The sequence below is a fragment of the Miscanthus floridulus genome, unplaced genomic scaffold, assembly GCF_019320115.1.
Source record: "Miscanthus floridulus cultivar M001 unplaced genomic scaffold, ASM1932011v1 fs_201_1_2, whole genome shotgun sequence".
Taxonomy (NCBI): Eukaryota; Viridiplantae; Streptophyta; class Magnoliopsida; order Poales; family Poaceae; genus Miscanthus; species Miscanthus floridulus.
In genome coordinates, this window is record NW_027096370.1 from 16949 (window position 1) to 31171 (window position 14223).

Sequence of the window (14223 nt, forward strand, 5' to 3'; positions counted from 1 at the left end):
TGACTATCAATTTTCGAATCATGAAACTCCATTATTCGTACCACGTGCAGTTCAAATTTCTAATTTCCAGAAAAATTCAAGTAAACGAAATAAAGTAACTAAATATATCAAAAAGCCACAAAAAATCCCCAAATTGTAACTAGGAGTACCTGGTGCTTTAAAAGGGCTGCACAAAAAAATTGGAGGCCAAAAACAAAAAAACAAAAAAACTTTGCCGAGTGTCGGGGCATGGCACTCGGCAAAGGGTGTCTTTGCCGAGTGCCAGCCACAAGGCACTCGGCAAAGAGTGTTTTAATTTTTTTTTTAAAATTTCCTCTTTGCCGAGTGCATCCACAGGGGCACTCGGCAAAGAAATAATAATAAAAAAATTAAATCTTTGCCGAGTGCCGTGCCAGGGGCAGTCGGTAAAGTATTTTTTTTTAAAAAAATTCTTTGCCGAGCGCCAGAGACGCTCGGCAAAGAATTAAAAAAATTAAATCTTTACCGAGTGCCAGATCTGGGGGCACTCGGCAAAGAAATTAAAAAAAAATCAAATCTTTGCCGAGTGCCTCCTTGATCCGACACTCGGCAAAGCCGCGGGGCGGGGACTTAGTCGTTTTTGGGCTGGCCGGGGCAGTCGAGAGCCAAACCGCCCCATGCCCCGCGCCCACGCCTGCCCCCCACGCCTCCGCGCTCGGCCCATGCCCACACCCGCCATCTCGCCCGCCACCACCGCCCCCCCTCACGCGCGCGCCCGCCTGCCGGCCTCCTCCGTCCTTCCCCTCGCCCTCCTCCGGCGTGCCGTGCCCCCGGCGGCCCTGCCCCCGGCCGGCCCTTCCCCGGACGCCTTCCGCCATACCCTTCTCGCCCTGCCGCCGGCCACGCCATGCCCCCGGCCGGCCCTTCCCCCAGCCGCGCCGCCCGTTGCCCGCGCGCCCGGCCGCCGGCCGCGCCCTGCCCCCGGCCGCGCCGCCCTGACCCCGGCCGGCCCTGCGCCCCGGCCGCTCCCTTTTCCCGTCCGTGCCCTGCCCCCGGCCGCGCCCCATGGACCGCCCGCCCTGACGCCGTCCGTGCCCGACCCCGCCCGATCCCGACGCCGCCCGCCCCTACCCCGGCGCCCGTCAGGTATGCCTTCTCACTTATTATTGTCGAGGTAGTGGTAGTTGTTGTAGTATTAGTTGTACTAGTGGTAGTAGTAGTAGTACAACTAGTGGTAGTATTAGTAGTAGAATTAGTGGTAGTAGTAGTAGAAGTAGTGGTAGTAGTAGTAGTACAACTAATGGTAGTAGTTGTAGCAATAGTGGTAGTAGTAGTGCAACCAATGGTAGTAGTAGTAGCAATAGTGAAAGTAGTAGTACAAGTAGTGGTACTACTTGGATATATTCTTCTGCAAGGATTGATATCCAAACTACATGGCTTTTGTTGAGCCATATGTGCTTGTCGGCCATCATGCCATTGTTTTTTGCAGGTTTTGGAAACCTCGCCGTGCAGGGGAGGTTCTGCCAAAATTTTTTGTAAATGATAGTATTTTATTCCATTTTTGTAGAGAAGAGCCCGTCAGAGTTGAGTCGGAGTTCTCGCCACCGTGCCGGTCTGCCTGCACCGCGTCGTCTCGCCACTGCACCGACCCACCACGGCCCCGCTAGCCTGACTCCGCCGCCACCCTAGGTATAACCCCTCTTTTCATATCATTGTCGTAGATCGCGTAACCCAGTTAGGCGTCTCCCGTTCGAAAGAGATACGGTTGGAGGTATGCAGATCTTTGCATATCTATGACCGTATCTATTTCGGATTGTCCACGCTTTTTGGATAGCCCGCGGATGCGTAGATGGGTTAGTTCCCATGTTCTGCTCTGGTCCGAGATAGAGTTTCGGCATCACCTCCCTATTGTTCTCCGGATACACACTCTTCTTTGGCAGGACGTGTATCTGGAGAACAGCGGGGAGGTGCTGCCGAAATTCTATCTCGGATAGGAGTAGAGTATGGAAACTAACCTCATCTACGCATCTGCGGGTGGGATTAGGACCTATCCTCACCTATTAGACAGTAGGAACACCATGTAGATGCAATTGATGGTTACATTACTCGCTGATACATATGTTAGAGGATGGATGACCGTCAGTGGATGTACACGGGCTGGAGAAGTCAGAGTGATTACACCACAGAATGGATGAACAAGACTGATGCTTTCTTGAACTGTGCATTTGGCAACGCTGCTAAAGGACATTGCCTAGTTTTGTGTCCCTGCAGCAAATGTGGAAACATGAGAAGGGTAAACAAGGTGGAAATGGGTAAACATCTTGTGAAGAATGGATTTACGCCGGACTACACCCGGTGGGTCCACCATGGTGAAGCCCATCGTATGAGAGAGGAGGTGGCGAGACCACAGGTGGAGGCTTTTGATGCTGATGCGGGGGTAGCAGACATGTTAGATGACTTTCACCAAGGACAGTTCGATGAGGGACGTGAGAAGGAGGAGATGGAGGTAGCCGCACAGGCGTTCTACGACATGATGGACTCAGCACAGAACCCCTTCACGATCAGTCAATGGTGTCTCAACTAGATGCCATTGGACACTTAATGGGGTTGAAGTCCGAGTTAAACTTGAGTCGACCTGGCTTCGATAAGATGTTGGCCGTGATTGGTACCCTGCTTCCGGAGGGCCACATTCTGCCAAAGAGCATGTACGAGTCACAGAAACACCTTCGAGCACTTAAGATGCCGTATGAGCAGATACATACTGCGACTGCAGATCCGATCTCGGAACTGCCTCCGAGGTCGTCTTCACTAACAATTCGCCATCCGCTCCCCCGCTACCCGAGGAAGCGGATCGACAATGACGATCTGATCGCATCCATCGATCAGGTTGGCTAGAAGCTTGCCGACTGCCTCTCCGTCGCAGGATCGGCTCTGACCACTCTGGTTCAACACCGACCACCCTCCGATTCAGATCCATTGGAGGCCGATCAGGAAACTCCAGGGGTTACGGCCCTACCCTTTGGGCTCACCAGCATCGCTGCCTCCTACAAAGATGTCCTAAGGGGCAAATTCACTGACCAGGTGGGAGACATCTATCCTCTCGCTGACCAAATCGCTGACCAGCTCTCGCCGACTGTCAATATGTTGCACATCAGCCAATTCTCCGAAGCGTCCCTCCACACCATCCTGGAGGAGAATCCAGACTCCGAGTCACAGGGCTCCACGAAGACTGTCGCCGAAACCACCGCCGTCCAATCTCCTTTCCTACCCTTCCGACGAGGTGGGATTTTCTAGCCTCCAACAACACTGTGGAGTATGATCATGTCTCCACGGACTCCGTATAGCCGTCGAGCTCGACGTCAAATGCCTCATGGTATACGGAGACTCCGCCCTGGTCATCAACTAGGTCAAGAAAGATTGGTCCTGTTCCAGTGAGAAGATGGACGCGTACCGCGCCGAGATTAGGAAACTAAAAGGGAAGTTCTACGGTATCGAGTACCACCACGTGGTACGAGATCAAAATCAGCTCGCCGACCACCTATCTAAGATAAGCTCTTCTCGTGCCGTGATTTCGCCTAGGGTCTTCGTTCAAGACCTTTTTACGCTGTTTATTAAGGAAGAGAAGGAAGTTCAAGAAATCCCTCCCCCACCGAGCAGCTGGTACTTGCGGTGCCTTCGCCGGTTGTAGATTCGAGGGAAAGTTCGTCAAGTATCTCACCAGCGTCGACGTACCCGCTGACAGACCAAAACTGAATGTCTAATCCGTCGTAGCAAGCATTACGTGCTGGTAGACAGGAACTTGATGAGGGAAAATGCCAAGGAAGGGATACTGTAGAAATGCATCACCCAAGAAGAGGGAGTGAAACTACTTCTTGAAATTCACTCTAGATCCTGTGGCAATCACGCGGTCTCGAGAAAGCTGGTCGGCAAAGCTTTCCAAGCTGTTTTTTATTGGCCCACGGCCATCGCCGACGCAGAAGACCTCGTCCTATGTTGTGAAGGATGTCAATTTTTCACCAAGCAAATACACGTGCCGACGTAGGAATTGCAAACCATCCCAGTTTCTTGGCCTTTTGCATGCCGGGGACTGGACATGATTGGGCCTTTCAAGCCTATGCTAGGCGGTTTTCGGTACGTATACGTCGCCATTGACAAGTTCTCTAAGTGGATCGAATACAAGCCGCTTGTTTTGGCCACTACAAAGAAAACAGCGGAGCTCTTCGAAGATATCATCCATAGATTCGGTCTTCCGAACAGCATTATCACCGACCTCGAAACTACATTCACTGGTCATCATTTTTAGGACTTCTACGAAGACCGATGCATCTCCATCAAATACGTCTCTGTTGCCCATCCTAGAGCCAACGGCCAGGTCGAACGGGCGAACGATATGATTCTCGATGCCCTCAAAAAGAGACTATACCAGAACGAGGAAAAGCATCCGGGCAGATGGCTCAAAAAGCTCCTAGCTGTAGTCTGGGGACTGCGCACTCAAGCTAGTGGCAACACCGGTGTGTCTCCATATTTTTTATATGTGATCTCCATAAATGCTCCGCCACGTTTCTCCATACTAAAATATCTCTAAGATATTTTGCCAACCATTGAGCAGCACACGTTCTGCTCTGTGTTCTTTGGAGAAAACCCTGTCTCCGATCCCTCCCTACACGTGCTACGGGCTCTGTGCTCTGCGTTATGGGTGGTCGGCTGTGGTTCCTCGGTCACGTCCGTTCCTCCTACACGTGCACGAGCTCCGCGCTCGACATTATGGAATACGGGCTAGCCAAGGCCAAGAGCCCAATAATGAACTAACTGCTCGGACGCTACTTATACCAAGTATAATTGCGTTAGGGTTAACAATAGATCTATTTTTCGCCGAAAGTGATAGCAAGACGCATAAACATGCATACAACGTCTACTTGCAATATTTATACAAATACATAAATGTTTGTTTACGCCCTTGCGCATTTAACTTTCCTCTCTAGCTATTACATATAGGTTTCCCTCTACTCAGGTCATTGAGCTTGGCCCTCATCGTCTTCAGTAGCTGGGCCGTCACCTTCTTTACGCGGTCGGAGCCGACGCGCATCGCTGTAATGGTCTCCTATGCCTTCTTAGCAGAGTTCTTCGCCCCCAACGGCTCCCTATACTCCGCTGGCACAACAGCGAGGATAGCTTCCAACGCTGACATGTCGTCTTCTTCATTGTCGGTGCCCTTGTCAATGGCATTACAGAGCCGTCAGGCTCTGAGCTTGACCTTCATGGTCACCGCCCACTCGTCATAGTTGATGTGATTCAGCGTCGGCCAACTAGTGTCGCTGACCTTCCACACCGTCTAGTCGTGGCTGGGCAGCTACAGCAGCGCCACATCTGTCGTCCATCTCCAAACTGTCCATCATCGCCAGCGGTTAGTCCCGCGACGGCGCTTGTATGACTTTGATACCACTTGTTGGCCCTGGGATCTCCCGCACGGGTGAGCCGACCGCTCACCGGCGTTGCCGACCACACACTATGGCTAGAGGTAGAAAAAGGGAGGAAGAACAGAGCGCGCACACACACAGCACAAGCACCAGCGTTGGCCAGAGCTCTGCAGAGGAGATGGCAAAACTGAACTCTCTCTCTTTACTGAGTTACAGTGGAAAACTATATATATATAACTCAACCCATCTAATCTTAGTACACCGATATGTCAGGCTGCCATACTGCTACAATGACTAAATGTGACAGCAGGGCTGACTTTGACGTCCGCCCCTGCTGTGGCTACAGTGTGGTAGGAAAGCCTTTCGGCACTTGCACCTGTCGTGGCTAAAGTGTAGCAGCAGGGGAGCTCTTTCGACACCTATCCTTACCACACGTACAGAGGAGAGCAGCAGATTACTTTATAAGGACGTAGTTCTGCCTTCTGTTAGAACGCTACTCAACTAACGAATTAAATTCAAAAACAGTAAGGATGCATGCAGGCATCATACGTGTCATTTGAGCTGGCTAATTAGAAGAAAAAAGGGGCATGTCTACGAATCGCAAAGCCCAATCGCACGGCTGCTACACGTACACGATTATTTTCGCCCTCCCGAGGGCCGAGGCGCTCCAGCCCGTCTCGCAGGGACCGTTCCGCTTGCTTGGATGGAGGACGCCGGTGTGCAGAGCAAGGATGACGCCAGCCGCAGTAAGTAGCAGCACTGGGTGAACGGCCGTGTGCGCGGGCGGCCAGGCAGGGCGCGGCCGCGCGGTGGGGCGGGGCGCTCGCGCTGCCGTGTCGAGGACAGCCCGCGCGCGTCCGCGGGTGGCGGCGAGGTTCAGGCGTCGGGGCTGGAGCGGTCTCGGGGGAGCCATACGCGGCCGGCGGCGAGGGTCGCGACGGAAACAGACGCGAGGTCCGCCGCAACAGTTTTCATGCTCTCCATGTCCATGTCCGCCTCTGTTGGCGCGGCGCCATGCGGCAGCAGCAAGTTCGTCGTACACGTTCATGCCAGTGGCGGATGCACGATGCGGGATAAGGGGGGGCTAAAACAATGGAGATGTTGATTTGCATGAAGATTTAATGGTGAAATCAAGCTTTTGCTACAGTGATTAGGCTTGAAATCAAGACATTAGGGGGGGCTGGAGCCCCCCAGCCCCCCTTTGGATCCGCCACTGGTTCATGCAGATGTCATTTTGCGTGCCCATGTCAATGTCAGCCGGACTCTCTCCGGCGTGCTCTCAAACTCGCTGTGAATTCAAGAACGAATGAACACAAAAACTTTTTTTTTGTGCCAAGCGCGAACTCGTGTCAGCGGTTTTCTGATTAAGGTGCTCCTACATATACACATGAGCTTCTAACTGCCAAAAGAGAAAAAGAAGGAGCGGCTGAGCTAACCTCAGCTCTCCGCCATGCACGCCATGCTCGTCATGGCCCCGATCTGTGCGCGCCATCCCACACACCAGAGCACAACGCGCACGCTGCGGCAGGCAACGCCACGACACGTCCAAAACGCCACGACGTGGCCCCATTACAACGACGCGCTCGGGAGGATATGATTGTCCAGGCCGAGCTCAACGCTAACTGAATGCGAAAGCAAAAAAAAACTGAACTGAACGCAGGATTACATTGACGCTTACATTTCACCCCCTAATCCTGACGTTCCTTGCTAATCTCGACGACGCCAAGCTTATCACGGAGTTCACAGAACCGTTCTCGTGCCAGCGGCTTCGTCAGAATGTCAGCGATCTGCTCTTCAGTGCGGACGTGTTCAATGTCCAGTTTCCCGTCTCCAACACACTCCCGAATGAAATGGAACCTCACATCAATATGTTTACTGCGTTCATGGAAGACAGGATTCTTACTGAGGGCAATAGCCGATTGGCTGTCCATCTTGAGAATGAAGGTTGTGCGCTCCTCGCTCTTCAACTCGGCAAGCAGCTGCGACAGCCAAACACCTTGGCAGGCCGCTGTCGTCCCTGCTATATACTCAGCTTCGCAAGAGGACAAAGCGACGACCTTCTGCTTCTGTGACTGCCAAGTCACTGGACAGGAGTCGTAGAAGAACAAGACGCCAGTGGTGCTCTTCCTTGTATCAATGTCGCCGCCCAAGTCAGCGTCACTGTAACCCAACAGCTTCAGCTCCTGGCCACCGTGCTTGTAGTGGCAGCCATAATCAAGTGTCCCTGCAATGTACCGCAAGATACGCTTCACCGCGTTGAGGTGCTCAACGGTGGGGTGCTCCATGAAGCGGCTGACGTAGCCGACGGCGAAGGAGATATCCGGCCTTGTGTGCACCAAGTAACGCAGGCAGCCAACCAGGCCCCTGTACTCAGTCGCATCTACCGGCGCCGCTGTACTCGTCTTTGACAGCTTCAGGCGATGCTCCATCGGAGTGTGGCACGCATTGCAGCTCTCCATGCCAGCGCGCTCCAGGATCTTGCGCACATAAGCTGATTGTAGCAGCTTGATCCCATCGCGCCCCTGCTGCACCTCAATTCCCAGGTAAAAACAGAGCAAGCCAAGGTCACTCATTTTAAACCTGGAAGACATCTGCTGCTTGAATTTGGCGATCTCGTTGGCGTCGTTCCCGGTGATAATGAGGTCATCGACGTAGACCCCCACCAACAGCCGGGATGCTCCCTTGCCGCGGGCGTACACGGCGTGCACCGACGTGCTGTGGCTGAAGCCGAGTGCCACCAGCGTCTCGTGGAGTTTGGCGTTCCACGCGCGCGGTGCTTGACGGAGACCGTAGAGCGCCTTGTCCAAGCGCAGCACCTTGTTCTCGTGCTCGACGACGGTGAAGCCGGGAGGCTGCCTGACGTAGACCTCTTCAACCAGCTCCCCGTTCAGGAACGCGGACTTTACGTCCATATGGTGCACCGGCCACCCCTCCTGGGCAGCTAGCGCAAGGAGCAGCCGGACGGACTCGATGCGGGCGACGGGCGCAAAGACCTCGTCGAAGTCCACCCCGGGCTGTTGCACATATCCCTTCGCCACGAGACGGGCCTTGTGTTTGACGACATCACCGGCAGCATCCTTTTTCACCTTGTAAACCCACTTCAAGCCTATGGGTCGATGCCCAGGCGGAAGGGGCACTAGGCGCCAGGTCTTGTTGCTTTCGATGGACTCCATCTCCTCCATCATGGCTCGGCGCCAGCACGCGTGCTTCTCAGCCTCTGCATAAGAAGCGGGCTCCTCCTCTATCTGCAAATGGAGCTCTGCAGCTACCTGGCGCTCGACATAGGCCGGTGGAGATGCAGCCCCGATGACATTGTCAATGGTGCGATACCTGGGCTCGGCGTCGTCGGCATCGGCGTCCAAGTACTCCTCTGCATCCGGTGGAGGAGACACGAACTCTGGGGCTGGCGGTGGAGGCTCCAGTGGCGCTGGTGTGCTTGGCGTAGCGGGCGTCGGTGCTGGAGAGCGCCCCGCAGGTGTATTGGAGCCGGGGATCGGTGTCCAAGTGCCTGGGGCCGGGTCGACGGTGTACTGCTCGTCTCCTAGCTCCAGCGTGTGCTGCTCGATGGCGAAATCCGCTGCAGCACCTAAGTCCTCGCTCTCCCAGGTCCAGGTTGCGGGCTCGTTGAAGACGGCATCCCGCGACGCCACGGCGCGCCGCGACGCCGGGTTGTAGAAGCTCCACGCCTTGGCGCCGGGTTCGTAGCCGATGAAGACGACAGGCGTCCCACGATCGTCGAGCTTCTTCAGGTTCGGCCTCGTCTCCTTGATGAACGCCACGCAGCCGAACGTGCGGAGGTGGTGGACGTCGGGCCTGCGACCATGCCAGGCTTCGTACGGCGTCATGCCATCGACAGCCTTGGTGGGCGCCCGGTTCAGAATGTACACTGCGGTGGCGACTTCTTCTCCCCAGAACGTCGCCGGCATGTCGTGAGGTTTCAGCAGACTTCGCGCCATGGTCACCACCGTCTGATTCCTCCGTTCGACCACGCCGTTTTGCTGAGGTGTGTACGGCGCGGTGTGTTGTCGTTCGACGCCGCGGTCGGCGCAGTAAGACTCGAACTCGACGGAGGTGAACTCCGCGCCGTTGTCGGTCCTGAGTACGCGCAGGTGCCACCCAGTCTCCACCTCGATGCGCGCTTGGAACTTCTTGACCGCTGCGAGCGTATCGCTCTTGGCGGCGAGCAGCGCCACCCACATGTACCTGCTTCGGTCATCCACCAACAGTAGGAAATACAGCTTACCACCCGGGGTTGCCGGCGTGATAGGGCCGCACAGGTCACTGTGGACCAGGTCTAGCAGCCCCTTCGCCCGCCGCTTCGCCTACGATGGGAACGGGCTCCGCTTGAGCTTGGTGGTGACGCAGTCGGTGCAGAGTTGATGAACGTTCTTGACGTGGGGAAGCCCCCGCACCATGCCCCACTCCTCGAGCTTGCGCAGGGCATCAAAGTGCAGGTGGCCATAGCGTTCATGCCACAGCCACGCACTGTCGTTGGCGCGCGCAGATAGGCAGAGTGGCCGCGCGATCTTCACCCGAAGGAGGTACAGGCGGTTTGCTGAGCGCTTCACCCGAGCGATCAGCCGCCCCTTTTCGTCGCGGATTCGGAGGACGCCATGCTTGGCGTGGACGTCACAGCCGCCCTCATCGAGCTGGCCGAGGCTAACGATATTAGTGGTGAGCCTCGGAATGAAGTACACCCCCGTGAGCGGGAGGTGCTCGCCGGTCTTCCCCCCGAATAGGACGGTGCCTGCCCCCTCGATTTCGACCTCCGAGCCATCACCGAACCGGACGGAGCCGCGGATCCCCGAATCGATGTTGACGAAGGCGTCGCGGGAGCCAGACATATGGTTCTTGGCCCCGCTGTCGAGGTACCAGAGGGTGTCGTCACGGTCGGAGGCGCCATCAAGCTGGGCGAAGACCTTGCCCTCCACAATCCGGAGAGGGCGGCGCTCGGGTGGCGACGGAGTGGCGACGGCGGCGCGTGGTGGGGAAGACCAGTTGGGGACGAGTGTGGCGTAGGCCATCAGCAGAGTGGGCTCGGTGTCCTCTTCAGCCTGTGCGACGTGGGCCTCCGCCTTGGGCTTGTTGCGGCAATCCTTGGCCCAGTGGCCGTATTTGCCGCAGCGCTTGCACTGGTCGGCCCTGGTGGCCCTGCCGGAGTTGGGCTCGGCCTGCTTCCCGTCGTGCGAGGCGGAGCTGCCGCCCTCACCTTTGCCGCGCCCACGGCCTTGCCCGCGGCCGCCACGCTTCTTGCCGCCAGAGCTCGACGTTGCGCCGCGCCCGGCACTGTCTTGGTCACGGCGAGCCCTGCGGCGCGCCTCCCAATCTTCCTCAGTGAGAAGGAGACGCCTCATGGCGTCCGTCACTGTCTGCGGCTTGGCGCGGTCCTCGAAGACGTGAAGGCGCCCGATCACATCTTCAATTGAGATAGCGTTGAGGTCACTGAACATCTCGATGGAAACGGTGGCCTGGGTCAGCTTCTCCGGCACCACCTGCAGCATTTTTTTCACTACCTCAGGCTCGGTGATGTTGTCGCCGAGGGTGCGCAGATTGGTGGTGAGCGTGGTGATCCGGACGCCGAAGTCGCTGACGCTTTCGCCTTCCTTGAACGAGAGATTGCCGAAGTCGCGGCAGAGCTGCTGCGCGCTGGCGTCGCGCGCGCGCTCGTCGCCGATCCGGAGGATCCTGACGGCGTCCCATGCCTCCTTCATGGTACGGCGGATGGCGAGGGAGTTCCAGAGTTCGGACAGGACGGAGCGCAGCAACCCCGCCATCGCCTGTCGATCATCATGGTACTCCTCCTCGTCCGCGTCATCGTCGATGCCGTTGACGACGACGTCCCAGACGCGCAGCGTCTGGAAGTTCACCTCCATGACCAACGCCCACTCAGGGTAGTTGGTACGCGTGAGCATCGGCGCTCGACAATGCGCTCTATGACGCGCGACCCATGCCGGGTGTGAGAGCGGCGACTGTTGGAGCGGCCACGGCGGCGACGTGGTGGCGAGCGCGACGGAGGCTCCTTCTTCCCGCCGGAGCCGTCGCCCTTGTCCGTCTTCCTCTTGGACGGAGAGTCGGACATGGCGGCGGCGTGATCTCGGCTCTGATGCCAAATGTCAGCCGGACTCTCTCCAGCGTTCTCTCAAACTCGCTGTGAATTCAAGAACGAATGAACACAAGAACTTTTTTTTTGTGCCAAGCACGAACTCGTGTCAGCGGTTTTCTGATTAAGGTGCTCCTACATATACACATGAGCTTCTAACTGCCAAAAGAGAAAAAGAAGGGGCGGCTGAGCTAACCTCAGCTCTCCGCCATGCACGCCATGCTCGTCATGGCCCCGATCTGTGTGCGCCATCCCACACACCAGAGCACAACGCGCACGCTGCGGCAGGCAACGCCACGACGCGTCCAAAACGCCACGACGTGGCCCCATTACAACGACGGAGGATATGATTGTCCAGGCCGAGCTCAACGCTAACTGAATGCGAAAGCAAAAAAACTGAACTGAACGCAGGATTACATTGACGCTTACAGTCAATATGGTCCCCGGCGGCGAGCGCGTCACCTCCGGCCGCTTCCACGTCGGCGGGCGGCACTGACGTCGCCAAGGGCTCGGACTCCATCTCCCTCCACCTCCGGCTCTATGCCACTGGCAACGGCAGCTGCCGCGTGCGGGCGCACTCCAAGTTCAGTCCCACAGTTTTCATGCGCTCCATGTCCATGTCCGCCTCCGGTGGCGCGGCGCCATGCGGCAGCAGCAAGTTCGTCGTGCACGTTCATGCAGATGTCATTTTGCGTGCTCATGTCAATATGGTCCCCGGCGGCGAGCGCGTCACCTCCGGCCGCTTCCACGTCGGCGGGCGGCACTGACGTCGCCAAGGGCTCGGACTCCATCTCCCTCCACCTCCGGCTCTATGGCGTCGGCAAAGGACGGATGCTACGACCATGGGCGGGTACGATCTCGTAGGCACGACGACGCCGCTGCGGCCCAGGAGGCGGGAACCGATCTTGACTCCGGCGCCAACAAGGCATGCACATGGCTCGCGTACGGGTTTCCTTCCTTCGTCAAACTAGGCATGCACAAGATACAGGGTTCTGTACGTGAACTCCCTCTGCACATGCTAGCTTGCATCTTTTCTTCGTACGTGTACACGTACAAAATTTCTTTTTCCCCCCTTTGCTAGCACAAATGATCTACGGCTAATAAACCAACTAGCTTATAATCCTTGTATATTAGCAATGAGGGTCAGTGGCACTAGAGGAATGCTGAACTTTTGCATGATGTTCAGACACGAGGGTATTTTAGACTTTTCTCACCGCGGTTTGATACTGTTAGAGGTAAAAGTAGACAGAATGGCTTTGGCGACAAAAAAATTTAGGTGAGTGACACCTAGATGCGCTGAAACTTTTTAGTGGCTTAAAGGTAAGGACCATCTTTTTTAATTAATGGTATACAGGTAAAACCCTCTTTTTTAATAGAGTTAATATAGCATTTTCTCTTTTAGGTAAATATTGTCTTGTTGATTATAGCTATCCTAAGAGAGAGAGAGAGAGAGAGAGAGAGAGTTACCTAGCTTCATATACAAATTAAAGGAGAGACATGCCATGTACTGGAATTTCAACGATGCCGTAGTCCTACCTTTATTAAAATGGACATGTATAACTTCTTCTAGTGATCCCTTCACAATGTGATAGAGCGATCATTCGGTGTTTCGAAGATGAAATGGGTGATATTATGGAACCTCCCAAGTTATCCTATTAATAAGCAAAGAAAAATAACCATTGCATGCATTGATCTCCATAATTTCATTGAAGATAGTGCATTAAGCTAGAGATAGAGATTTGATAATTGTCATCAATATGAAAATTACATGACCGAGGCATCTTCATCCCAGGAGATGTTGGCAATGAAGTAGGATATGAAACTCCTGACATGGATTTGTTTCGTGATAGTATTGCTAATGCTTTGTTTGCTATGACGAAGTAGTTTTGATGTATTATTTGTAAGGGCAAAATTATGATAACACAATGTATCTTATCAGGCCAGTTTTTTTTATGAAGAAATAAGGACATAATAAGTAGGGCAAATAATGATCTAAAATGGATAAAAGTAATAACTAGATATACAAAGATGGGGGTACTATGAACAACGCGCAACTAGAGACAACTATCCAGCCCTCCGACAATTCAGGACGCTAAACAACCCTAGATATTTACAATCTCAGCTATTGCAATCCTGTTTTTATTTAAAATATATAATCGGCAAGCTGCTTTTCACGGTCCAAAGTGAAAACAAACAGGGCTAATTGTTTAGGTCAAATCTTTCCTGACTCTACATTTTTCATTTTTCTTTTTAAAATGTAAACTAGCAGGACCTGCTGTTTATTAAAAAGAATAGGGGAAGTAACAAGGCCTAGGCCAAAGGAGAATAACCAACAAACTGCACTACATAACTACAAGGAGGAGAAGAAAACACATATCAAACATTACATTTGTTCCTACAGTGCACTAGGTGCGGGCCGTAAAGCAAGCACTTAGATAAATACAAAGTCATAATAAGTTGACTTGTGAATAAATATTAAAGTTGCTTCACTGGGGAAAAAATATCTTGATTATATAGAAGCCCCCGAATTTCCTTCAGCTACTTGATAGATCTTTAATAAGCTTCATCTCACTTCAATTGACCAGATACCTGTTGGCCTGCAGTCAAAAAACGCCATACTCAACAAATCAACGATAAAGAGGCGAACGAAAAACAAACAACCAAGGATCCATCCAAATATGCTTCTGTACGTTTGTGCACTATCTTTCCTTACAAACACCCAACCTCTGATATAATTCAGATAACACC

At 54.1% G+C, this 14223-nt stretch overlaps 1 protein-coding gene across 1 annotated transcript; it reads left to right on the top strand.

Annotated features, from left to right (window-relative positions):
* Positions 1-635: 635 nt before the first annotated feature.
* LOC136530779 (lysine-rich arabinogalactan protein 19-like) lies at positions 636-1497 on the top strand. The gene is made up of 2 exons (XM_066523507.1): positions 636-1104; positions 1448-1497. Exons 1-2 carry the CDS (start codon positions 636-638, stop codon positions 1495-1497), a joined length of 519 nt encoding a protein of 172 aa, XP_066379604.1.
* Positions 1498-14223: the final 12726 nt, after the last annotated feature.

What these genes read in the sequence shown, in the direction of transcription:
- LOC136530779 (XM_066523507.1), top strand. Translation starts at nt 636, where the DNA reads ATGCCCCGCGCCCACGCCTGCCCCCCACGCCTCCGCGCTCGGCCCATG. An exon ending in CCTACCCCGGCGCCCGTCAG is followed by an intron (nt 1,105 to 1,447) that starts GTATGCCTTCTC and finishes TGTTTTTTGCAG; the next exon opens with GTTTTGGAAACCTCGCCGTG.